The sequence below is a fragment of the Nannobrachium achirus genome (genome assembly GCF_963921795.1).
Source record: "Nannobrachium achirus genome assembly, chromosome: 1".
Lineage (NCBI taxonomy): Eukaryota > Metazoa > Chordata > Actinopteri > Myctophiformes > Myctophidae > Nannobrachium > Nannobrachium achirus.
The window spans coordinates 81,718,131-81,745,091 of NC_137810.1; the positions used below are offsets into that span (position 1 = coordinate 81,718,131).

General features: G+C 42.1%; 1 protein-coding gene across 1 annotated transcript in view; it reads left to right on the forward strand.

Annotated features, from left to right (window-relative positions):
- Nucleotides 1–1,552: 1,552 nt before the first annotated feature.
- The window catches only part of LOC308290142 (uncharacterized protein), a gene marked incomplete at its 5' end in the record, with an annotated part of 66,950 nt that continues 41,541 nt past the window's right edge, over nt 1,553–26,961 (forward strand). The window contains 6 exons of the mRNA XM_080731917.1: nt 1,553–1,741; nt 6,772–6,935; nt 7,496–7,639; nt 9,309–9,456; nt 17,217–17,390; nt 20,919–21,028. Coding sequence (XP_080588043.1) covers nt 1,553–1,741; nt 6,772–6,935; nt 7,496–7,639; nt 9,309–9,456; nt 17,217–17,390; nt 20,919–21,028 — 929 coding nt within the window. The remainder of the gene's footprint in view (nt 1,742–6,771; nt 6,936–7,495; nt 7,640–9,308; nt 9,457–17,216; nt 17,391–20,918; nt 21,029–26,961) is intronic.

The following is a 26,961-nucleotide window of genomic DNA, read 5'->3' on the forward strand; positions in this document are numbered from 1 at the left end:
GATGAGGCCCCAGAACCACCACCCAGCCCGGGGCCATCAGTTAGAGTGGATGAGGCCCCAGAACCACCACCCAGCTCGGGGCCATCAGTTAGAGTGGATGAGGCCCCAGAACCACCACCCAGCCTGGGGCCATCAGTTAGAGTGGATGAGGCCCCAGAACCACCACCCAGCCCGGGGCCATCAGTTAGAGTGGATGAGGCCCCAGAACCACCACCCAGCCCGGGGCCATCAGTTAGAGTGGATGAGACCGCGGGGCCTTCGGTGGATGATCTTGGGGAAAAACACAAGCAACCTGTTCTATCTGAATTCCCCCAAAAAATTATTGGAAAAAGCAAAAATCTTTTTCCACCATTTATTGCAATAAGCACCCATGGATGGAATATTCTATTGCAAAGGACGCCGTCTTTTGTTTTCCCTGCCGGCAGTTCCAGAATGACAGCAGCGTCAAGGATTCATTTCGTAAGGATGGAGTGAGTGACTGGAGTAAGCTGGGCTCTAAACTGGACAAACACGCAATATCTGAAGGCCATAAGAACTGCATCATTAAATGGGACAACTTTAAAAAGAGCACATCTACAGGCTCTATTGCAGCTAAACTATCAGATAGTCATAAAGCTACTGTTGAGAAGAACAGATCTTATTTGTGCAAAGTGGTTGATGTCTGTTGTCTGTTGTCTAAACTTGGATTGCCTTTCCGTGGACACAGGGAGGGGAAAGAGTCAGACTCACAGGGCAATTTTCGTGAGTTTTGCAGCTGGTATTCTAAATATGATTCTGATTTTGAAAGCATGCAGTAAAATTATTTATTTATACAAGTCCAAAATTGAAATAATTGAAATATGTGCTAATTTGGTTTATGCAGACATTGCAAAAACTGTGCAGGATACATATTATTATTATTTTCTATTATGGCAGACGAGGCCAGGTCCTCCAAAACGGAACAGTTGTCGATTTAAGATATACAGAGAAGCTTGAAATCAAGTAGCGTTTTCTGTGTTTCCTTGACTGTTCAGCATCTCGTGATGCGGCTGGGATCGTGGACGCTATAAACACAGGACTGGAGATGGGTGGTCTCAAAAACATCCCAATTGTTGCACAGAGTTACGATGGTGCCTCTGTAATGTCGGGGCACCTGTCAGGAGTACAGCAGCGCATCAAAGAGACCTATCCCTACGCAGCTTATATTCACTGCTTGGCACACAAACTAAATCTGGTGCTTGTAGAGTGTTGCACTGTCAATCGCAGCGTGAAAACATTCCTGAACGTTATTGATAAACTGTTCTCTGTATTTGCACAACCGTCAAATCACCATAAATGTATTGAAGTCCAGAAATCACTGCACATGGAAAAAAAGGAAATCGTACAGCCCAGTGAGACGAGATGGGCATGTAAGTGGAGGGCCGTGCATGCAGTTAAAACCCACTACTCTGCTATCACTGGGTGCCTAAAAGACATTAGTGATGAGGGAGGGAGATGGGCTGTTGATGCCACTGGCCTAAATGAACACATGACAAGAATGTCATTCATTGCATGTCTGGTTTTATCTGAGGATATGCTGCGTGTGATCCACGTTACACACAAGGCCCTGCAGTCCAGCAACTCCACGCTCTGCCAGGCTGCAGAAAATCTAAAAGCTCACTTCAAATCTCTGAGGCAGGCAAACACTGACACGTGGAGCACGGTGTGGGAATCAGAGAAAAGGTTCAGCGAGGACAAGGTGAAAGACGTGGCGGCGGTGACTGTAACTGAGGAGGATGCTGAAGCAGCAGCAGCCCCTGCCCCTGGCCCAACTGCAGACCACTCCAGTGACTCCACCCCCCTCCTCCCCAGGGGCGTCACAAGGGGTAGGAAAGTGGGACTGAGTTACCGGGGCCCAAGGTGGAGGGGCCCTAGTAACTTTAGCTATTGAAAAATAGCAGATGTACAAGCTCACAACGCGGCACCGAGTGCCGCGCTGCGAGCTTGTAGATCTGTTATTTTTGAAAAGTTGTGAAATTTTTTGAAAATCTTTGAATATATGTATTTTTAAGCGAACATTTCGAACTCAAATTTTGCTTCTGGGGGTCCCTGGAACTAAATATTTTGAGATCGGGGTCCGTGGCCAAATACATATCATCTTGGGGGTCCTTGACATAGGTTTCTTGCACACATTTTCTCAAAAATAGCAGATCTACAAGCTCACAGCGCGGCACTCGGTGCCGCGCTGTGAGCTTGTATATCTGCTATTTTTCAATAGTTAACATTCATGGGGGGCCCGCAGTGACACCTTGTACCCAGGGCCCAGAATTTGGTGTGACGCCCCTGCTCCTCGCTGTCGGGTTTCCTGATAACGTCTACTTTGGGCCAACGCCAAATGGATGATGAAAGTGAGACAGTCACAGAAGTGAGTCAGAGCGTGACAAAGAGTGACACATTTCGCCAACACCTTTATCTGCCCGTATTGGATTCTCTGATCGCCGAACTAGACAGGCGGTTCACGGGGGAGTCAATAGAACTTGCACAGACATGTGCAGCAGTGTTTAAATGTGACAAGAACAGAGTCGAACCTCTCCTAGAAAGATATGCACAGCCACTGAAAATCCATCCTGTCCTGCTTGGAGCAGAGATGGATCTGGTGAAAGCCTCGGCTGCCTCATCAACAGTTTCACTTGACCTTGACCATCTTAAAAAGACAGTTAAAAAGGACAGCTATCCCAATCTGTTCAAGATGCTACAGTTGGCACTGACTCTGCCAATTGGATCTGCTACCACAGAGAGGAGTTTCTCTGCCATGAGGAGGATTCCATGTTGGCTGCGCTCAACAACACTTGCCATTCTGAACATTGAGGATGACTTAACAGCAAAGTTGTCGCCTGAGAAGATTGTGGATATACATGCAGGACGCAAGAACAGGCGTTTAATTCTACACTAGGTGAGACAATGATTCAATATGACTTACAGCCGGCTGTATACTGTTTACTGTACTGTGTGTGTGTGTGTGTGTGGGCGTGTGCGTGCGTGCGTGCACGGCTGCGCTCTGTGCATAATTTGGTTCACTCAGTGAGTACTGATATATATAGGCTGTGCTTCAGACAGTTGTGTGCTCATGTTAATAATACTGTATGTGTATGTAGGCTGTGTGCCTGCCAGATAGTGGTCTATAACTGTGTTGGATCGCTGTATTATTGTATATGGAATAATGGTGGCAGAGTCTGGCACAGTAAATTGGATTTGTTTTATTTGTTACAGTAAACATCATGGTCTGGATGAGCAGCCATATGTTGTTGTGAGATCTTTCTTTTCTATGCCTTGTGCTGTGTTCGCCAATATCATATGAATACTATGATTAAGACGTGCAGTCATCGTTGGGCTGAGAGCTGTGGTGTGCTTCCAAATAATGTTGTGCTGAGGGGTTGACAATTGACATGTTGCTCAAGACTGCCCCCACTAGGGCAAATGGCAAAGTCCGCCTATGGGACCCCCAGGAACTCCATCAAGGACCCCTGGGGGTCCCCGGACCCCTCTTTAAGAACCACTGTCCTTCACACCAGCGGTGGAAAAAGTATGTTTGTAAATAGCCGGGGAGCCACAGGCCCAAAAGCTCAAAGAATAGGATGTTACCTGTGATGTCATGACATACTTTTAATTTTTGTTTTTTCTATTAATTTGGTCATCAAGGTCCACAGAATGAGAGGCCTGCTCTGCCGGAAATCCTGCGAAAAAAAGTTATGGCCATTTGTATATTCACTCCATCGACTTCAATATAAAGGAAAGAAACACACCCAAAAAAATATGCTTTAAGTAGCATGTGAGGGGTCAAACTAGGGATTCTTGATGATTCTGAATCCATTGCAAGCATTTGTTTTGCATGAAAAACATTCCTTGGGCTAGAAAACGGACCAAAATAACGGTGAAAAGTGATGACTCATCACTTGATGACTCATCACTTTTCACAGGTTTGAGAGGCTGAAATCTAGCCCAAGGAATGTTTTTCATGCAAAACAAATGCTTGCAATGGATTCAGAATCATGAAGAACCCTTAGTTTGACCCCTCACATGCTACTTTTTTTGGTGTGTCTTTTTCCAGTATAGTGAAGTCAATGGGAAACTTTTTTTCGCAGGATTTCCTGCAGAGCAGTCCTCTCATTCTGTGTACCTTATTGACCAAATTAATAGGAAAAACTAAAATTTGGAGTATGTCATGACATCACAGGTCCTCTCTCATTTTGGCCCAGTGGCTCCCCGGCTAAAAGTAAATTGTAAATCTTCGTCCCCCCGACTTTTGGCACCTCTGCGCGGTCCAAGTGAACACATTTCAGAGCAGCGTGCATGTGACATTATTGCTATTATGAATCTTTTTAAACAAAATGCCTTAAATCATGACAAGCCGCAGATGACATGGCACCCTTTTCACATTGGCCTATTATAGTGCCACCAGGAGGCCACAATAACCTACCTGACCTGGCGGAGACCTGTGCTCGGAAGAGCAGTGCTTCTAGTTAATGGATGTTTACTTTATTGCGACCGTAGGTCGCATTTACTACAGAAACCTCCACCGGCTGTCTGTCTGTCTGTCTCTCCGTCCGTCACACGTCACACGTCACACTTTTGCCCTGCTCATATCTCCACAACCGTTGCCCGCATCCATGCCAAATTTTGCACACACACTCCTTACCTGCCAAACTATAACCTCCAAGGACCCCCGGAGCTTCAGGGATCCCCAGGTCCCTGGGGGACCCCCAGGTGTAAAAAATGACCAAATGTGCAAAAATGACCAAATGACCACCCCAACGGGGCTGCTCACGGGGAATTCCTGGGGACCACCCACTCCTGGTGCTCCAGAACGGATGCAAAAGTGGTGGCGCCCCCAGTGGAGGACCCCCTCCACTGCAGCTCACATAAAATGCCGTAACTCGGGCTAGGAGCGTCCGGGAGAGCCGGGCCCGGTACCTATTCGTCCACCAAGGCAACACGGAGACCCCACCCCTCATTTCTCACATGGCCCTCTTCTAGCGCCACCTTCACACCTAACACATTTTTGGACACTGCTCCTACAGTTTTTGCCCTAAAATCACGCAAATCGCTACACAGTATGTCTACACTCATCCCATCAACATGAATCTGTCCCATACAGCGCCACCTTCAGGCAGATTTTTAAAAACACATTTTTGGACACTGCTCCTACAGATTTTGCCCTAAAATCACGAAAATCACTACACAGCATGTCTACACTCATGTCATCAACATGGATCAGGAAGATTTTGGAAAAACAAATTTTTGCCCTATGTGATTAGGGAGTCTTACTGGTTCCTTGATCATATCAGTGGTTCTCAAACTCAAGGACCCCATAATTCCTAGTACGGTCATGAAATTCCTAGTACTGGAAAAGGAGAATTGATCAAGTGTCCTGGAGAATGTGACTATGCATTATTTTTAGTTATTCCTTTTGTTGATAAAGCATTTTATAAATCACATATAACATAACATGAAAATATGTCATATTAGTTGTTTTTCACAACGGGCTGCATGATTGCAGACTAATGTGACAAAAAAAACAGATCTACAAGCTCACAAAGTGCTTGCAGATCTGCAAGATTATATGCTTTATGTTTGCTACCTTACCTCTCTCTGGGCATTGCACACAGGAGTAAGAGACTCGTTTGCACTGAATGAAAATTGCGCTGAATGATTGTTATATAATCCTGAAAATTGGGTTAAATATTCTGGAAAGGTTTTGGAAATTCATTGAAAATGTGTGGGAACCCTAGCCTAGTTCCAGATCCTTAATCGCTAGCCACACCCCTTTACAATTTTGTTTTGGCGATTCAGGGGTCTAGAAGAGCTCTCATTGAAGAGGCTTTCCTCGTTCGAAAATCCGTACGGCGAATCAGCGTCGTAAATCAGCGTCTTGTGAGCAGCGTGGGTGGGGTTTTCCCTGAACTCATGTGCGTTTCCAAGTAAACAAGCGCCGCCGCCGGACCGTACCGCTCATCGCATCGCCCGTCGCAGTAGGCTTATATGCGATCGTATCGATCTTGCTATGAAACACCAGTAGCAGGCATGTTATGTTGTGTTTGATTCCTAGTTCGTAGTGCTCCTATTCTGCCTGTTTCATTAGTTAGCAAGCCAAGTAGCACTAGCAAGCAACATGCTAGCCACTAGCCAGCCACATAACAACACTACGTCATCTGCTTTGCTACTGTTGTGATGGTCAGACGGTGAACCAATCGCAGAAGACTGCCTCTTTGGCAACGCCCATCCCAGAAATTGCCTTGGACGAGAGCAAGTTCAGACTGAATAATGGAGTGAAACGAAATGTCAATTCAGGCTGAGTGTCAGGCTAGTGGGAACCTGCACTGGACCCATTGGTACACTCTGAAAATGGCATAATTTAGGGCATTCACCAAATATTCGAATATTCGAATATCAAAGTCACTATTCGACGTTGTTCCCCAAAGTCGAATATTCGCTTATTTTTATTTTTTAATTGTTTTCTCTTTAAAAAACATATAGTTTATAAAGCTTGGTGAGATAGGGAGTCATAAGAATGAGTTGTCAATGCCCCTGGTGGATGAATTTGTTAATGCTCTATACCAGGGGTTCTCAAACCTTTTTAGGCCGTGACCCCCAAAATAAACATATTTGAACTGGGGACCCCACCCTGCCAGGAATCGTAGGTATTACATTTAATGTGACTCGGTTTCCGCAGATAAATATTGTTGCGAGGCGTTGTAAGCATGTAGATCTGCCATTTTCACAATGTTTGCCTCTTGCTTAATTCATATTTGACAGTTTGGCCAGTCCAGTTGGAACATGCTCGGGCGCTGCTCCTCAGAATGGTTTCCCACGCCATCAGGTGTGACGGAGTTGAAGCCCAGCGATCAGCGGGGCTGTGGCGGCAACCTCGAGATGATCACCACGGAGGCCAATGGAGACGTCACATACCAACGTAATGCGTATACTGTAGTTATGGGAAATAAGATATTGTCTGAGGGTTTCGTGCACAAATCGTGCACTTTATGATAGTAGCATAACATTTGGCACACATTGGTTTCCCAAGACAAATCTGCGATGGCCCAATAGCCAAAAATGGTATCGATACATCTCTAACTACTTTTCCCAAACTCCCAGTTGGAACATGCTCAGGCACTGAGCCTCCGAATGGTTGCCCACGCCATCAGGTGTGACAAAGAGCTGTGGCGGCGACATACAATTATACTCCATGCCCGCCAATGGAGGCGTCACCTACAAAAAGATAAAGGTGATCTCTCAGAATAACTTTGTATTGATGGGAAATAAGTAATGATCCGAGGGTTTCGTGCACAAATCGTGCACTTTATGATAGTAGCATAAAATTTGACACACAGAACATGCCATAGACTCTATCATAGACTTTACTATACAGTAAAATAAAAAATAAATACAAATAAAATAAGCTTTAAGTAACAAGTAAGTAGTAGTATAAGTTTAAGTAGTATAAGTAACTTTTACTTCACTCAACTTTTCCTCTATACAGGTCCATACAGGCAGGACAGGCACCTGTGAGGATGGTTCTGGAAGGCCATGGCCACTGGCTACCTGGCTACCTGCCTCTGCCTATCCTGAAGCAGAATTTCCGGACCTTTTGCGCCAGCAGAGAGACCCGCCGCCAGCTCCGCCGGTACCCCGCGATAGGTGACTTCATCACCTACATGGAGGACACCTATAGGTGACTTCATCACCTACATGGAGGACACCTTTAGGTGACTTCATCACCTAGATGGAGGACACCTTTAGGTGACTTCATCACCTACATGGAGGACACCTTTAGGTGACTTCATTACCTACATGGAGGACACCTATAGGTGACTTCATCACCTACATGGAGGACACCTATAGGTGACTTCATCACCTACATGGAGGACACCTATGTGGGGGAACATGCCCTGTTCCCACCAGCAGTCTGGTGTGTTCATCACCGTCGTAATGACAAACCGCAGCAACAATGCAGTGGAGGGTAAGAACTTGCATGTATTTACTTTACTACTACTACTACTACTTAGAGATGCAATTTATGGCTCTTTGAAGTCACTTCAAAGAGCCGTTCAAAAGACTGGCTCATTTGGCTCTTTTGGCTCATTGCATATTTAAAATATTTTCGTTGAAACATGAATCCACAAGGTGGCACGGTCTGGCACCACATTCCTCTGCTGACATTTGAGATCACAATTTTGTATTTACCCTTTTTATAAAACATGTGTGTGTAAATTAAGCTACCTTGACTAATGTTATCCATGCAACACCTTAAAAAAACCAAGCAGGCAACAATGAACTCGCTCCTCCATAGCGGCGTATATAACCAGGATTTACCAACTGGCTAGGCCTGGCACAATGTGAGCTTGTACATCGGCTATTTTAACTCTATCAACGCTTTGAACGTTCACGTTCGCCCCATTTTTTACGGCGGCGGAATGCCAATTGTACGTTCTTTGGCTCGTTCTTTTGTACCTTGGTTTGATGTCTGTAACCTGATGAGGGGTCGCGCGGGTGTCTACCGTTGAAACAGCTCCCATAAAAGTACTCTTAAAATCCAACTGGACGTTAACATCAATGGAGTCACAACACTCTTCCATGTGTTTTTCTCTGGATCTATTGCTCTGTAGCGACTCATCAGCCTTGAACAGCCTTGACAAGCAAGAGTCGATCTGAGACCATTTTCACATTAATTCTTGCATGAGGCTGCCCCCTACTGCTGGTAGAGCCACGGCACACCTCTTTAAGAGAAAATTTCAAAAAAAAAATGAATACACCTTTGTCTATATCATCGCAAAGGTAAGGTGCTTTTGCTGGCACAAAACCCAATAATAAATAACAACATCTGGCAGGGAAAAAGTTAAAATAGCAAACATTTAAATATTTACAGGGACATAATATATTTCATGGAAGTGGACTTCCCAAGCAATATGGAGACGTTTTAATTATAGAAATCGCTTAATAATTGTCTAAGGTATGATCAAATCAAACTGTAGTGTCTTAATTTGCTTCCTAGATAGCTGCACATTGCCGCGCCGCGAGCCAATTCAGCCAAATGAACGGCTCCCTACTCCGCAAACCGGATCCCATCGTTCACTTCAAAGAGCCGTTCAAAATATTTGTTCGCGAACGTTGCATCTCTACTACTACTACTACTATTATTATTAATAATATTTTTTCGTTCCAAATCTGTTGTATTTGCTTCAATATCTCTAAGCAACATGTGAATGAAACGTTAATGCGGGCCATGTGCCATGTGTCCTGCATGTATCCTATAGTTGTAATAAATCTATGATGATTTCAGGTTTCCATCACAGATGGAATGCCCGTGTAGGCAGGCGCCACCCCTCCATCTGGGTGTTCATCCCACAAATCAAGGGCGAACAGAGGCTGGTGGAGACGGTGTGCGCCCAGGCTGAGCGCGGGGATCGGCCACCAACCCCCCCAGTGACTGAAGTGGCGCAGGTTGGAGAAGAGGTTCGAGAGTTTATTCATACTAAGGAAAATGTAATAATAAAAGGCTGAGGGCCTGGGGGTCCAAGGAGCAGGTGGAGGCTTGGTCATTAGAGGAGCTCCCACAGCGGAGCAGGGGAGTGTGACCACATGAAGCTGAAATACAGTGGACTACAGTGCACTTATTGTGCACACCAAAATGTGTTCACCCGTTCATGTATTAATGATGTTAATGAACTAATTATTTTCTCCAACAGGCTTCAGATGCTCCGACGCCAGTAGGCCTACCGCCGAGGGACAAGAACCCTCAACCAGTACTGGAATGCAGTCCGGCACTGCATCCATAACTGTGTGTTGTGTTGTGATGGTCTATATACAACGTGTACTATAGCCAACTATATAATAATAGACACAGGTACAAGATATAACTTTCAGCTTAACGCGGGAGCTCTTGTTTATTCAACGTCCTCTAGGAGTACCGGGGATCAACTAACTTCCGGTCTAGTGCTTGTCACAATAAAGTGTCTCATAACGTGTATCTCAAACTTCACAATAAGAGCTTATGTTGTGATCAGTATCAAACATTACATGTTGTTTATTTTATTATTATTTTAATTAAAAGTAGGCCTAAAAATGTTAGTCGGCCTAGGCCTAAACTTTTTTTTTTTTTTTTTTAATATCCAATTGCGCCAATGTGTACGGGCTGATGTCCATAACTGTACAAGGAACAGTAACGGCCCTTTTCACATTTTAATTACCAGACTTTTTATTATATTTCATTTCTTCATTGCAGTAGGCCTAGTGATACTTTTACTTAAGCAAAACCTTTCCTCTGTGCAAATTGTTCTTAAGGTATAGGGTTAATTGCGGGCTCGCTGAAGGCGAGCAGACGTATGTTATCTTCATTATTTATAGGTCGGTATCTCCTCAAAACTTTGGGGAGATACGCGATTCAATGTGCCCTTTTTGTTAACTTTGCCTACTTTCCATCCATGCACCCTGCACATACATTGAAAATGAGGGCTTGCCCTCAACTGTACTTCGATTATAAATAAAGGTGATGATGATGACACACCATATAGCCTAATTTTAAAAAAGAGATTAAAGAGATTAGAGTTTATTTGTCATTGTAACAATACAGTACAGGTACACAGGCACAGTTTCATTTGTCAACGATCAACTCATTTTCAAAGAACAGTACACATACCAGTACATTCACAGTACAACGAAAATGTATTTGTGCATTTAAGGGAGCACGCTGCTGCCATACAGTACATACAGTACCACTCATGCATACTGTACATTAATACACATTTAGATTTGCATTTAATTGTTCAGTTCATGTATAACACTGCTTGTCTGCATTGTAGTTTGATTACCATTTTACGTCAGTAACGCTCAAAGAGAGCAGTGCCTGCGATCTTGACAGTTTGTACTTTTATGGACATTATTTTTTGTTTTTGTTTTTGAACAAATATTGTTCCTCCGAAACAATAGTGGTCTCACTATTGTTTCGGAGGAACAATATTTGTAGTTTCAATATGTGTCCGTCCTTTGAATGGGTTGAACCCACTAATGTTGAGTCCTTTTGTACTGAAGAGATGAATATTGTGTAGCCTATTTCAGCAATATGTATAGGGTGTTGCAACCTCGTGGTTTTATCCGGTTTTGGGTTTTATTTTATGGGGCTGTTAAGTCTGACATCATTTTGTAGGCAGAGGAGAACTTTTGGGGCCAAAAGGCCCCAGCGCCCGTGAATCTTTTTACTATTTACTATTTTTTCTTCTCTTTGTTGTTGAAAGGAAAGTGATAGAATTTTACTGTACTTTAGTCGTCACGGATCTGTTGAAATAGCGAGGGACAGATATTGATAATAAATCTGCTTGGAGGTCTGACTACGAAATGATGTCACGGCTTAAAAGCCCCATTACAGTTACGTGTGTATTCCCCGCACAATGGTGTAACAAGGAGCTGTGAGTGTGATCAGTAGGCTACTATACTTTTTTGTCATGTCCACACATACCAGAAGGACCACTCAGTGTCTGTGAGATTAAGCTCGTGAGTGGACAATGGAAATGTGCGTGCACTAGCCTGGCTGACATGGTAGTCTATATCAGGGGTTTTCAAACTGGCACCCCTGTAAATAACTTTTTCATCCATGGCACCCCTGAGTTACACTGTTAATGTTTAGAATGTTACATCCTATTGGAGAAATATCCGTTTCCATTAGAACTGACTGAAAATAACTTTATACTTGATGTTTAACCACTTGAACCCCAGCATGCTTATTCTGGGGGGAACCGCGTTGTGACCTTGTAGATCTGCTATTGTTGGTGAAGAGAGTTGTCATAGATGAAAAAAGAACTCATCTCAAGTACAGTGCAAATCTGGTCTGTTTTACTAAGCATACAGTATTAAGTGATATTGATGTAGTGATATTGATGAATTCCAAATCTTATCAAATTATCTCGAGGCACCCCTTAAGGCTCCGCACTAACAGCATTGTCCATGCTCTTTTAACTATCTTGTGTGCCTATTTATTGTGGGCTCGCCTAAAGGCGAGCACACGTATGTTATCTTCATTATTTATTTATTTCTATACTAGTCAGTATCCTAAAACTTTGGCGCGCTTCATCTCTTAAACGCTTACACCTTTCAACACCATTCAAATTTTTATGTGTTCAGCTTACTGAGGACAAGTGTGCGTGTATTTTTCTTTTTGAAATGTTTTGTAGTATAAATATAAAAAAATAAAAATGTTTAACTTTAAGCACCCAATGCATTTCCAATGGGTTTAGTAGAGTGGAGAGAAGGATAATAGACCCATGTTTATGTTAAGGCGCTGTGGCTGCAGTGTTCACACTTCAGATATGCTATCTATATCATTGCGTTCACACAGGTCTGCTCTCTGATTTGATCCAAATGTCTAAGCTGTGTGATGTATAAAACTATAGTTATAGTTAAAACTATAAATAAATGTCCCTCTCCACTCTACTGATTACACAGCTGTGATCAAGAATCAAGTCCGGGCGATGGGATGTAAATCCCATAGCCATATATCCTAGAGCCCGCAGGGACAGTCAGCCATATTAGTGGTTGTTGTTGGTTGTCAGGGAGATATCAAAACCAATGCATTTCCAAGTCAGATCCACAAACACAATAAAAGCCATGCTCCACTCCTCAGTCTGGAGTGGCCACATAGAAGAACGCCTTGGTTATAGACATAGTGGAGGACAGATGTGATCTGGGATTGTTAGCCTACAGTATATGCACTCAATATACTCCACTACAGTTGGAGTCCATTTGAAAGTTGCTGGTTCCCAAACACAGAATCAAAAATGTAGATCTAGAACACATAGAATATGTACAGTACAGTAAGGTTCAGTAGAGTACAGTAAAAGTACAGTAAGGTTCAGTAGAGTACAGTAAAGTACAGTAAGGTACAGAAAGGTACAGTACAGAAAGGTACAGTAGAGTACAGTACAGTAAGGTACAGTAAAGTACAATACAGTACAGTAAGGTACAGTAGAGTACAGTAAAGTACAGTAGAGTACAGTAAGGTACAGTAGAGTACAGTAAAGTACAGTATAGTAAGGTACAGTAGAGTACAGTACAGTAAGGTACAGTACGGCACAGTAGAGTACAGTACAGTATAGTACAGTAAGGTACAGTAGAGTACAGTAAAGTACAGTACAGTAAGGTACAGTACAGTAAGGTACAGTAGAGTACAGTAAAGTACAGTAAGGTACAGTACAGTAGAGTAGAGTAAAGTACAGTACAGTAAGGTACAGTAAGTTACAGTAGAGTACAGTAAAGTACAGTAAGGTACAGCAGAGTACAGTAAAGTACAGTACTGTAAGGTACAGTACAGTACAGTAGTGTACAGTAAAGTACAGTAAAGTACAGTAACGTACAGCACAGTACGGTACAGCAAGATACAGTAGTGTACAGTAAAGTACAGTACAGTAAAGTACAATACAGTACAGTACAGTAAGGTACAGTAGAGTACAGTAAAGTACAGTAGAGTACAGTAAGGTACAGTAGAGTACAGTAAAGTACAGTATAGTAAGGTACAGTAGAGTACAGTACAGTAAGTTATAGTACGGCATAGTAGAGTACAGTACAGTATAGTACAGTAAGGTACAGTAGAGTACAGTAAGGTACAGTACAGTAAGGTACAGTACAGTAAGGTACAGTACAGTACAGTAAGGTACAGTAGAGTACAGTAAAGTACAGTACAGTAAGGTACAGTAGAGTACAGTAAAGTACAGTAAGTTACAGTAGAGTACAGTAAAGTACAGTAAGTTACAGTACAGTACAGTACAGTACAGTAAGGTGCAGTACAGTATAGTAAGGTACAGTACAATACTGTAGGGTACTGTACCTTACAGTACCTTAAAGTATCCTATTTGTTGGGTTGGAATCGAGCCCACACTGTTTCGAAGGAACAGTATTTCTAGTGGTATTTAGAATTTAAACATGTTAAATGTTAAATAAAGAAAACAGCCAACCACAAGCTCCCAAGCTGACACATTGTTTACAAAACCTAAAAACTAGTAAGACACCTGAGGGTGGAATGCGACCTAAAGGGTGACATGCGACCTCGCCCTAAAGGGCGAGGTCGCGCCAATTCTTGACTATCTGGCCAACCACAGCGTTTCTCTGACGATTCTAGTTGTTATCATTCTGGGGGAGTTTGTTCATGTTTTTGTGAGGGTATCAACCCTAGCAGACACGGGGAGAACATGCAAACTCCACACAGAAAGGCCCTATCGCCAACCCCACCTAGGGTGTGAGCGATAGGGCCTAAACATGGAGATGTGGAGAACACTATATATGGAGATAGTCCAGTCCGTCATGTCATATGGGACTACCGTCATAGACAGTAGCAATTGTTAGGCCGGAGTCAATGGCTGTCTGTCTGACTGTCTGTACAGGAAGTGATGTCACATGACATACTTTTTATGCCCATATATGAGTCATTCTGTACCACATCTCCATGTTTAGGCCAAACAGGTTTGCTCCATTTCTCCATGTATAGGTCCAAATGACCTCGCCCTAAAGGGCGAGGTCGCGCCAATTCTTGACCATCTGGCCAACCACAGCGTTTCTCTGACGATTCTAGTTGTTGCCATTCTGGGGGGAGTTTGTTCATGTTTTTGTGAGGGTATCAACCCTAGGAGACACGGGGAGAACATGCAAACTCCACACAGAAAGGCCCTATCGCTCACACCCTAGGTTGGGTTGGCGATAGGGCCTTAGCCTTTCTGTGTGGAGTTTGCCTAAACATGGAGATGTGGTACAGAAGGACTCATATATGGGCATAAAAAGTATGTCATGTGACATCACTTCCTGTACAGAGTCAGACAGACAGACAGCCATTGACTCCGACCTAACAATAGCTACTGTCTATGACGGTAGTTCCATATGACATATTGGACTAGACTATCTCCATATATAGTGTTATCCACACCTCCATGTTAGGACTCATATATGGGCATACAAAGTATGTCATGTGACATCACTTCCAGTACAGACAGTCAGCCATTGACTCCGGATTAACAATGGCTACTGTCTATGACGGTAGTCCCATATGACATATTGGACTAGACTATCTCCATATATAGTGTTATCCACATCTCCATGTTTAGACAGCCAATGACTCCGGCCTAACAATGGCTACTTTCTATGACGGTAGTCCCATATGACATGATCGACTGGACTATCTCCATATATAGTGTTATCCACATTTCGTGTAGCCGCCCTGTACAGGAAGTGATGTCACAACTCGCTGACATCACACTGACATCACAGAGGATACGGACGGTCACGAGGATACGGAAGGAAGGAAGGACACTCAAGTGACACGGTTCTTCAGAGTATATGCAACCTTCGGTCGCAATAAATAAAAACTATTCCACCTTTGGGTCGAGACTTTTTGGACAACAGCAAATCTACTGTACAAGCTCACAACACATCGCAACATGTTGTGAGCTTTTAGATAGTCACTAATATTAGTCAACTTAATACCATTATTACCAGTACTGTTCTTATGTACAGTTTTAGTTCTTTAAATTTCATTTTACCTTTGTGTAACACTGTCAGATCGTATTATTCAGTGCTTGTTAGACAAGTTTTTAATGCTTGTTTGTGTTTCAACTTTGATGTCTTCCCTCCAGTTGATATGTATGCACACAAGGTGTTCTTTATGTTGTACAGGCATGTATTAGCACCATGCCATCCAATGCATCAAACGCCATGAGAACTCATTGGCCACATCAACTCTGGGGAAATACATCTTGAAATCTTCTGTAACCTCAACTCTTCCTTGATCTTCATTTGACTCTTAATCATCATATATCTCTCTTGACTCTCAAAACAGCAATAAAAAAGATCAGCAGAGAGAGCACTGCTGATGTTTTATTGCTGTTTTGAGAGTGTGTGTGTGGCCTCAGGCTGGCTACAGACCTGCAGGCACAAAGTCTAGTGAGAGTTGTGTGGGGGGAGCGGGGGGCAGAGACAGCACAATGCATTCCGGATGGAAGTCACATGGTTTGAAGTCTAGTGAGAGTCCTGTGGTTGCTTAAGCACAAGCACACAAGCACACAACACGCACAGGGACTGTTGTAGGCAAGCAGTAGAGGGCAGACTGCACTTGATGAGACAGAAGGGCAGGGTTCAACTGCCAACCAATAGGGCAGAAAGGCCATGATGCAATCCCACACAGCTGTGTTCACTTGTAGTTTGTAATCCACAGCAGCAGAGCCTGTCTGCACTGCAGTGATATGAAACCTCCATTTCAGAACGAAAAATATTATAAATATATTAAAGTTAAGTGTGTTTCACAGTAAAACATTTGAAAATAACAATGAATATCACAAATATTTCTTTGCATGTCATACATAGTGACAGTGATGCCTACACAGATGCAATTGATTAATAATAAAATGATTCATAATAAAACTCCAAAAGAACTACATGGCCAAATACCATATCTGGTTCCTCCTCAAGCGGAACCGCCCACGTCCGCAAAGCATTGTGGGAAATGTATTATTTTTTGGAAGAGACTTTGACTGAACACAGAACTTTGATGAACACAGTGCGTTCCAGTGTGAGTGTGATGTGAATCTGGCAATATTAATAACCCAATATTTCTTGGTAGGCCTATATTGTCACTCTCTATACTATGGAGACAGTAAGTCTGCGAGAAACAAGGACCAAGCTGATATTCATTGATCTTCTGCTAGAGAGATGCTGAGATAGCACCTCTTTTGTTTAACAGTGTTTGGTAAACCTACTTACTATGCAAGGCCTTCTTAAGACAATGGACTATGTTGATTTTATCTATTTAGGCAGTCTGAGAGGAGGCTCCAGCAAGCAAATGGTGAACACCCTGTTTTAATTACATGCATGTACTGGGTATAAATATTTGTTGTAAGATGCTGTCATTATGGGCAACTTGGGCAGGCCGACAGGCTGCTTGAGGGGGAGCTCCACACTGGGAACCCATCTTTGAAATAAACCTACGGAAGAACCTCTTTTTGCCTGTCTCTCTGAGTTTTCTCGACCACTTCTTCTCCAGAAATACTTAGAAATATACATGGATTTGCACTCTCATTTTCAGTCTAATTTGCCTCGAAATACACAACATATTGGTGCCGAAATTCCGGTTGTGTTGGTGTGGATGAAGAACTCAGGAGGAAAACCTTAGTTCTGTGAGTGCGGAGTCTGTGTGCATTTTTCTTTCTTTTTTTCCTCTTTTTTGCCTTGAGATGACTTCTTTTTGGATCGATACAAAGAGGGGCCACCACGGCAACTGTGATGACGACTGGAGCAGACCGAGGACCGGAGACCTGCATCCTACTGGTCAGCGGGACGCCGAGGGCTACTATGGCAGCAGGGACGGCGACGGAGGAGACCGACGCGGCGACGGAGCGGCTTCTGCAGTAGGCCTCCACGCAGCGACGAGACATGGAGATCAGCAACAGCTGCTTTTCTACTCATCTATGAGGATTCGACCTCGCAGAGTTCAACTCCTGTGATGACTACACGTTTATACCTCACGGCAACACCGCTGTGACGAAAAAGGGGGAAATCGATGCGGCGAACCATTTCTGGTCCACCGCAAGAGGGGAGAGGAGATCAGACTACAGTAAAACTTTTCGAGGACAATGGACAGCTGCAGTATCAAGAGGGGTTCAGCCATGGACCTGCTTGCAGTTTACAGAGGACACAGTGGGCCTACTCACCAATGCTAGGTGAGAAACGTTGACTTTTGCCAGTGGATACCAGAAGCATCATAATGAAGAAGAATTCAAAGGTGAATCAGTTTAAATGTGTGTTTATTCAACATTTCATTTGTTGAAGTTTATGTGTTGTTGATTTTAGCTAAACAAATTATCATGATGACTAATTAGTGGGAATGTTGACATAAGAGGAATGTTTGATTATGTAACTGAAGGATGTAATTTGAACGAATGTGTCAACTGAGGTATATTTGCCATGATTGTGACGATTATTAGTTTCTTATGGATTAAACTCTGGAATTCCAACTAATAATTAGTTGACGGGCAGCCTGGTGCGTAAATAAGACGACAGCGTGGATGCGGGCTATTATCTTGGGACACAGAGTTTTAAAGTAACAAACAGATATTTTATCTCAAATATCCAAAATTGGGGTTTGGGCGGATAGAAAGCTGAAGAAAGCTTTTTTTCATAATTTCAGGGCAAACAAGATGAGCCAGTTGGTATTGTTATGGTAAAAATCATAACATAAGCATGCCAAGAACAAATTCAAGTTGACTGATTTGTGAATTATTGTTTTAGGATTAGGAAGTGAAAGAAGGCTATTTTATCAACAATTGTATTTGTTTAAGTGTGTGTATCCTATGTATTAACAACAAAGTTTCATTCCAATGTATGATATTTCAGTGTTGATGAAGGATTTTAATTTTCTCTTTGGATTTTGGTATTAAATGTGGGAATATTATTAGAAGTATCTTTGGGTTTTGGAATCGAGAAGTTTGTTTTATTTTATGTTAACATTTTGACCGAGAGTTTAAGAAGAGAGAGAAAATTCTGAATGCTGATTAAATGTAAAATGGATGAAATGATGTAAATCACTTGTGACAATGTATGTAGAACTGTAATCTATCATTATGCAGTTATTTTGTTGGTTTCGAAACATGTTATTCATGTTTCGAAGAGGGGAATATGATGCGAATCTGGCAATATTAATAATCCAATATTTCTTGGTAGGCCTATATTGTCACTCTACCATGGAGACAGTAAGTCTGCGAGAAACGAGGACCAAGCTGATATTCATTGGTCTTCTGCTAGAGAGGCTCAGATAACACCTCTTTTGTTTAACAGTGTTTGGTAAACTCACTTACTATGCAAGGCCTTCTTAAGACAATGGACTATGTTGATTTTATCTATTTAGGCAGTCTGAGAGGAGGCTCCAGCAAGCAAATGGTGAACACCCTGTTTTAATTACATGCATGTACTGGGTATAAATATTTGTTGTAAGATGCTGTCATTATGGGCAACTTGGGCAGGCCGACAGGCTGCTTGAGGGGGAGCTCCACACTGGGAACCCATCTTTGAAATAAACCTACGGAAGAACCTCTTTTTGCCTGTCTCTCTGAGTTTTCTCGACCACTTCTTCTCCAGAAAGACTTAGAAATATACATGGATTTGCACTCTCATTTTCAGTCTAATTTGCCTCGAAATACACAACATATTGGTGCCGAAATTCCAGTTGTGTTGGTGTGGATGATGTCCACTCCAGGCAGAAGAACTCAGGAGGAAACCCTTAGTTCCATGAGTGCGAAGTCTGTGTGCATTTTTCTTTCTTTTTCCACTTTTTGCCTTGAGATGACTTCTTTTTGGATCGATACAAAGAGGGGCCACCACGACAACTGAGATGACGACTGGAGCTAGAGGTGAACCGATTGATCGGTTCCGATATCAGATCGGCCGATCAAGGCCATATCGGTTTTGATCGGTGTTTCCATAATTGGATCAAAGCGAGCCGATCAAGGGATTGAAGCAAAAGGGACGTTGACGTTCGATTCACGTGCGCGTTGTGCATGCGTGCTTCTGACGAAGGAGAGCTCTGTTCTCCTCTCTTCTCTTGTGTGTGTGTGTGTGTGTGTGTGTGTGTGTGTGTGTGTTTGTGCGTGCGTGCGTGCGTGCGGCTCCATGTTCACTTCTGTCTGTGAGCCACTTAATCCCCCCCCTCCTCCCACACCACACACAGACATGCACCGAAGAAAGGGGGACAGAGTGAGATGAAAGTTGTTTGTTTTAAACATATTGGATACACCATTGGAATAGTAGCCTACTTCTACCTTTGTAGGTGTTGACTTCTCAAAGTAAAATCCACGATTTGAGTGATCAGATGAATGCGTTTTCAGCTGTGTTGGGTTAACGAGGCTCCGCTCGTGTCTCTCTCTCTCTCTCTCTCTTTGGGTTAACGAGGCTCCGCTCGTGTCTCTCTCTCTCTCTCTCTCTCTCTCTCTTTGGGTTAACGAGGCTCCGCTCGTCTCTCTCTCTCTCTCTCTCTCTCTCTCTCTCTCTCTCTCTCTCTCTCTCTCTGCGACGTGAGAGAAGAGAGAGAGGCTGTAACGTTGATGTTAAACTTAATTCCAAAAAACATAATTCCAAAGTCATTGGAGGACAACAGTTGGAGGTAGTTGTTGTCGATCTAAGGATAACGTTTGTAGTTCCCTTATATAGTTTAAAACAGTCATTTCCACAGGTGCTAACCGTTAGCACTAGATGTAAGGAGGATGACGCGTTGCCATTTAGTTTCTGCGACAGAAACAAGCAAACAGGTCTATAAAAAGTGTTGCCATATCCTGTTTTTTCCAGCAAACAGGTCTATAAAAATAAAAAACTGGGAAGGTCAGTCAAACAGAAATGTTGTTGTCTGATATTGTTTAAGAACAGTGGTTCTCAAACATTTTCATGCCAAGAGCAAGGACCCCAAATATGTATATAGTGTACAGAAAATCTTAAGGGCCTATTTGGCCTATTATTGTTGCTATTAACCATTATAGCCAAATAACCTTGAAAATAATGAAGGATAGACAATATTGCCACTGTCTTTATGAGAAAACCTTTTTGTTTTGTTTTTCTTGAGGAGGAATTTTCCTAGGACTAAAATGATTTACGATAATATATCATATTGAGAATCGAATCAAATCATGACCTTAAAATATAAAGTTGAATTGAATTAATATATACAATGTCAATGTTGTGTAAGAGGAATCATTAAATATATAAATGCTCCGACAGTGACACAATAGAAGAATTTATGGATTTCACGCTGTGATCGATCGGTAATATCGGTGGTAATATCGGTGCTTTGATCGATCGGTAATATCGGTATCGGCAGATATTGATTCCAGCTGATCGGTGATCGGTATCGGCCCCAAAAAACCTGATCGGTGCATCTCTAACTGGAGCAGACCGAGGACCAGAGACCTGTTTTCCTACTGGTCAGCGGGACGCCGCGGCCTACCATGGAAGCAGGGATGGCGAAGGAGGAGACCGACGCGGCGACGGAGCGGCTTCTGCAGTAGGCCTCCGCAGCGCAGCGACGGGACATGAAGATCAGCAACAGCTGCTTTTCAACACATCTACAAGGATTCGACCTCGCAGCGTTCAACTCCTGTGATGACTACACGTTTATACCTCACGGCAACACCGCTGTGACGAAAAAGGGGGAAATCGATGCGGCGAACCATTTCTGGTCCACCGCAAGAGGGGAGAGGAGATCAGACTACAGTAAAACTTTTCGAGGACAATGGACAGCTGCAGTATCAAGAGGGGTTCAGCCATGGACCTGCTTGCAGTTTACAGAAGACACAGTGGGCCTAGCCTACACACCACTGCTTAGGTGAGAAACGTTGACTTTTGCCAGAGGATACCAGAAGCATCATAATGAAGAAGAATTCAAAGGTGAATCAGTTTAAATGTGTGTTTATTCAACATTTCATTTGTTGAAGTTTATGTGTTGTTGATTTTAGCCAAACAAATTATCATGATGACTAATTAGTGGGGATGTTGACATAAGAGGAATGTTTGATTATGTAACTAAATGATCTAATTTGAACGAATGTGTCAACTGAGGTATATTTGCCATGATTGTGACGATTATTAGTTTCTTATGGATTAAACTCTGGAATTCCAACTAATAATTAGTTGACGGGCAGCCTGGTGCGTAAATAAGACGACAGCGTGGATGCGGGCTATTATCTTGGGACACAGAGTTTTAAAGTAACAAACAGATATTTTATCTCATATATCCAAAATTGGGGTTTGGGCGGATAGAAAGCTGAAGAAAGCTTTTTTTCATAATTTCAGGGCAAACAAGATGAGCCAGTTGGTATTGTTATGGTAAAAATCATAACATAAGCATGCCAAGAACAAATTCAAGTTGACTGATTTGTGAATTATTGTTTTAGGATTAGGAAGTGAAAGAAGGCTATTTTATCAACAATTGTATTTGTTTAAGTGTGTGTATCCTATGTATTAATAACAAAGTTTCATTCCAATGTGTGATATGTCAGTGTTGATGAAGGATTTTAATTTTCTCTTTGGATTTTGGTATTAAATGTGGGAATATTATTAGAAGTATCTTTGGGTTTTGGAATCGAGAAGTTTGTTTTATTTTATGTTAACATTTTGACCGAGAGTTTAAGAGAGAGAAAATTCTGAATGCTGATTGGATGTAAATGGATGAAATGATGTAAATCACTTGTGACACAATGTATGTATGTGGAACTGTAATCTATCATTGTGCAGTTATTTTGTTGGTTTCGAAACATGTTATTCATGTTTCGAAGAGGGGAATGTGATGTGAATCTGGCAATATTAATAACCCAATATTTCTTGGTAGGCCTATATTGTCACTCTCTATACTATGGAGACAGTAAGTCTGCGAGAAACAAGGACCAAGCTGATATTCATTGGTCTTCTGCTAGAGAGATGCTGAGATAGCACCTCTTTTGTTTAACAGTGTTTGGTAAACCTACTTACTATGCAAGGCCTTCTTAAGACAATGGACTATGTTGATTTTATCTATTTAGGCAGTCTGAGAGGAGGCTCCAGCAAGCAAATGGTGAACACCCTGTTTTAATTACATGCATGTACTGGGTATAAATATTTGTTGTAAGATGCTGTCATTATGGGCAACTTGGGCAGGCCGACAGGCTGCTTGAGGGGGAGCTCCACACTGGGAACCCATCTTTGAAATAAACCTACGGAAGAACCTCTTTTTGCCTGTCTCTCTGAGTTTTCTCGACCACTTCTTCTCCAGAAAGACTTAGAAATATACATGGATTTGCACTCTCATTTTCAGTCTAATTTGCCTCGAAATACACAACAAGTGCAGCCTCAGAGTGCTCTGTTCAGAACTGTGAACTGCCTCTACCTCAGCTCTAATTAACAGAGATCCTTAAACCACCCTTGCTCATCAACAGATCTGAATCAGCTGTCACGAAGTCAGTGTGACCTGGGTGGTAAAACCTCAGTACACAGAAAACAAAGACACATAGAAACATGAAATGGACCAAAACAAGAACATTATGAACGTATTCAACGTTATTAAAAAAATATATATATATATCCACAAGTTTCCAAGATCCCATCGTGCATTGCGCAGAAATAGAGGGTATGCGCGTGACATCACTGTTGCTGGAAGTTATGTGGGAACACGCCTACTGAGTGGCAAAACACTAATTTCATACATCCAAACAGAAAAGTCCTATCTGAATTGTATTAAACAAAGTTAACTCACCAACATTGTGGCTGTACTGAAAGCTTGAATTATCCTATTTCTATCTGCAAAGTTTTTGTTTCATAAAAATCCACCATAGGCATGTTATGAGCTACTTTCTGTCAAGACCTTCTGTGCAGGTTTTTATTTTTCCAAGTGTCAGAGTTTGGAAGCACTCGTTTTCTACAACACAACATCCTGCTGCCTCCTGCATTATGTGCAAATTAGAAACAGGTGGTATGCAGGGCCATTGAGTGATTTGCAACTAGCACTTCCAAAACTCCAATGCTCCAGGCTGCTCAATGTTTTGCCACTCAGTCTAGATTAGGGGGGCGGGTCCCAGTGGACATGCATACCCTCTATTGGACGGAGCTTGCTGCACCGCAGCCGAGTGTGATCTACAAGCTCACAACGGCTGCATCTGCGACGCGACGTGAGCTTGTATGTCTGCTGTTAAAGTGTGGTGCAGTATGGTGCAAAACATTCTCCAGTAAATTCCTGCGGAAAGAGGTGGATAGGAATAAGGAGTAAGAGTACAGACACTCTACACAACAAGTAAAAGTAGCTCAGTCAAATGTTACTTGAGTAAGAGTAAAATTGATTTTAAATGTAAGTATTCAAGAGTTCATGTTTTTAACCCATTCAGGCCTAAGAGTAAGAGCACATGTATTAATGGATGAATTATTGTATTTTTTTCACAATTAATTTATGGACCTTGAACTAGGGCATTAACGAACTGTGATTTTTGCAAGTCGACTCGACTCAGTAAAAAGTTGAGTTGAAGTCTGACGACATCACATCACACAGGACCCCCCAATTATTTTGGGGGGGTCCCCAGATGATTAACTTAATGTGAAACATTGTTTCTCACTCAGCTGTAAACAAACCAACATAAAGTTTAAGTGTATAGAGGGCATCTTCACATTTCTAAAGTGACAATTTAAGGACTTTTTAATACCTCTAAAATGACAGATTAAACATTGTCAAAATTGTCAAATATATAGAGCCAGAAATTGTGAAAATAGCAGATCTACATGCATGTAGATCTGCTATTTTCACAATAGAACGTTTTTTTTTTTTTTTTTTTTTTTTGGCAACTTCGACTTTCTCTGGTGGGAGTCGACTTGTGTAATGAAGTTGACTGAGTCGACTTGTCGACTTTTTCGTTAATGCCCTACTAGTCGGGGACCCAGTCCCCAAAAATGGAGAGGACCTGTGATGTTCTGCCGTACTTTTTATTTCTGTTTTATCTATTAGTTTGGCAATTAAGGTCCACAGAATGAGAGGCCTGCTCTGCCGGAAAGTTCGCGAAAAAAAGTTAGAGGCATTTTTGTGTAATAAAGCCTTCATTTTTTGACCCTGTGATGTGAACTAGGTTTCCTTTCTTAAAGTGCTCTTTAAGTTGTGTAGAATGTCAATAAATCATTCCCAGATACACAGAACACATGTGTGAACAACACCAAGTCAAGAAATAATCTCCCAAAGCCTTTCCAAATGATTTATAGCCATTTTATGTACAAAAATGTACCCGTTTCTTGCGTTTTTCCCAATAATTCTATCTTTACTTCAATTGTAATCAACTTTGCCATGGCTTATGACATCAGGCAATGTTTCATCCTTTTCAGCAATCTTTACAGTTATTCCACACAAAATATTATTAAAATCAACCCTAAATTAAAGGAACTGTGGTGATTTTATTACCCTTATGCTCCGAATTCATTTAGCCTTTTTTTGGCAGAAAAAAACCTGTACCCCCTCAAAAAACAAAACAAACATGTAACACAACAAATTCAAGTATTTTTTTTTATCATAAACAGCTGTTATCTTATACAGTATATGAATTGATAAAACAGGAAATTAAACAATTAGCTGAATAAAATCAAGATTATGATATCTAATATCACGAAAATGAAAATAACTAACGATTAACTCATTCACTTTCACTGTCACTGTCCTCAAGTATGAGTTCAACTCGTGAACATTTGTTTGGGTCCCCAGTGCAGAGACATGCAATTACACACTTGACCCCGGCTCTTGCACATGAGCATCCTCTGGTACACTTGCTCTTCTTGCAGTGGCAGTATTTGGTGCGTTTATATTCTGCAGGTTTGGCATCCTTCAGCATCATGGTTGCCACTAGCTTACCACTGACAAGCTCTCTCCCAAAGTTGGTTGCAACAGGGTAAGTTGGCTGAGACGTGTGCTTGTTTACATACAGCCAACTGATGCAGGGCTCTGTAAAGGTGTAATTGGAAGGCATCTTCAGTAGGTGGAAGACAACGTATGTCTCCTTTGATGTTGCCAAAAAGATGAGCTCGCAGTGCTCGCAGTACAACATCTGCACCACGAACGGGCTGTAGTTGTTGTGGCTACTGACACAGATGTGATCATGATGTGCATATACTACATCACACACATGGATGGCCTACATGAGTTATGGGTAAAGAAGATGGACACTTACCTACCTGCTCATGCAATTGTGGATGCCCTGGCAGTGAAGTATGATGTTGAAGCTTTAGATCTTTCATGCATACTCCTCAGCAGCTACATACTGACTGGATGTGACACAGTGAGCTATCTTTACAGAAGAGGAAAAAGACGTGCCTACAAAACTGCTGTTGAGCACCCAAAAGTCCTTCTGCCTCTGTGCCGATATGGAGACTCTGGGGAAAGTCTGGAAGTTACAGAAGATGTTGTGACGGTGGCTAGACGATACATGGTTTCACTGTATGAGAGGAGTGATTTCAGTGGTAATCTGGATGCACTGCGAGCTCATCTTTTTGGCAACATCAAAGGAGACATGCGTTGTCTTCCACCTACTGAAGATGCCTTCCAATTACACCTTTACAGAGCCCTGCATCAGTTGGCTGTATGTAAACAAGCACACGTCTCAGCCAACTTACCCTGTTGCAACCAACTTTGGGAGAGAGCTTGTCAGTGGTAAGCTAGTGGCAACCATGATGCTGAAGGATGCCAAACCTGCAGAATATAAACGCACCAAATAAGAAGAGCAAGTGTACCAGAGGATGCTCATGTGCAAGAGCCGGGGCCAAGTGTGTAATTGCATGTCTCTGCACTGGGGACCCCAACAAATGTTCACGAGTTGAACTCGTACAACAAATGTTCACGAGTTGAACTCATACTTGAGGACAGTGACAGTGAATGAGTTAATCGTTAGTTATTTTCATTTTCGTGATATTAGATTTTATTCAGCTAAATGTTTAATTTCCTGTTTTATCAATTCATATACGGTATAAGATAACAGCTGTTTATGATAAAACAATACTTGAATTTGTTGTGTTACATGTTTGTTTTGTTTTTTGAGGGGGTAAAGGTTTTGTTTTCTGCCAGAAAAAGGCTATATGAATTCGGAGCATAAGGGTTATAAAATCACCACAGTTCCTTTAATTTAGGGTTGATTTTAATAATATTTTGTGTGGAATAACTATAAAGATTGCTGAAAAGGATGAAAAATTGCCTGATGTCATAAGCCATGGCAAAGTTGATTACAATTGAAGTAAAGATAAAATTATTGGGAAAAATGCAAGAAACGGGTACATTTTTGTACATAAAATGGCTATAAATCATTTGGAAAGGCTTTGGGAGATTATTTCTTGACTTGGTGTTGTTCACACATGTGTTCTGTGTTTCTGGGAATGATTTATTGACATTTTACACAACATAATGAGCACTTTAAGAAAGGAAACCTAGTTCATATCACAGGGTCAAAA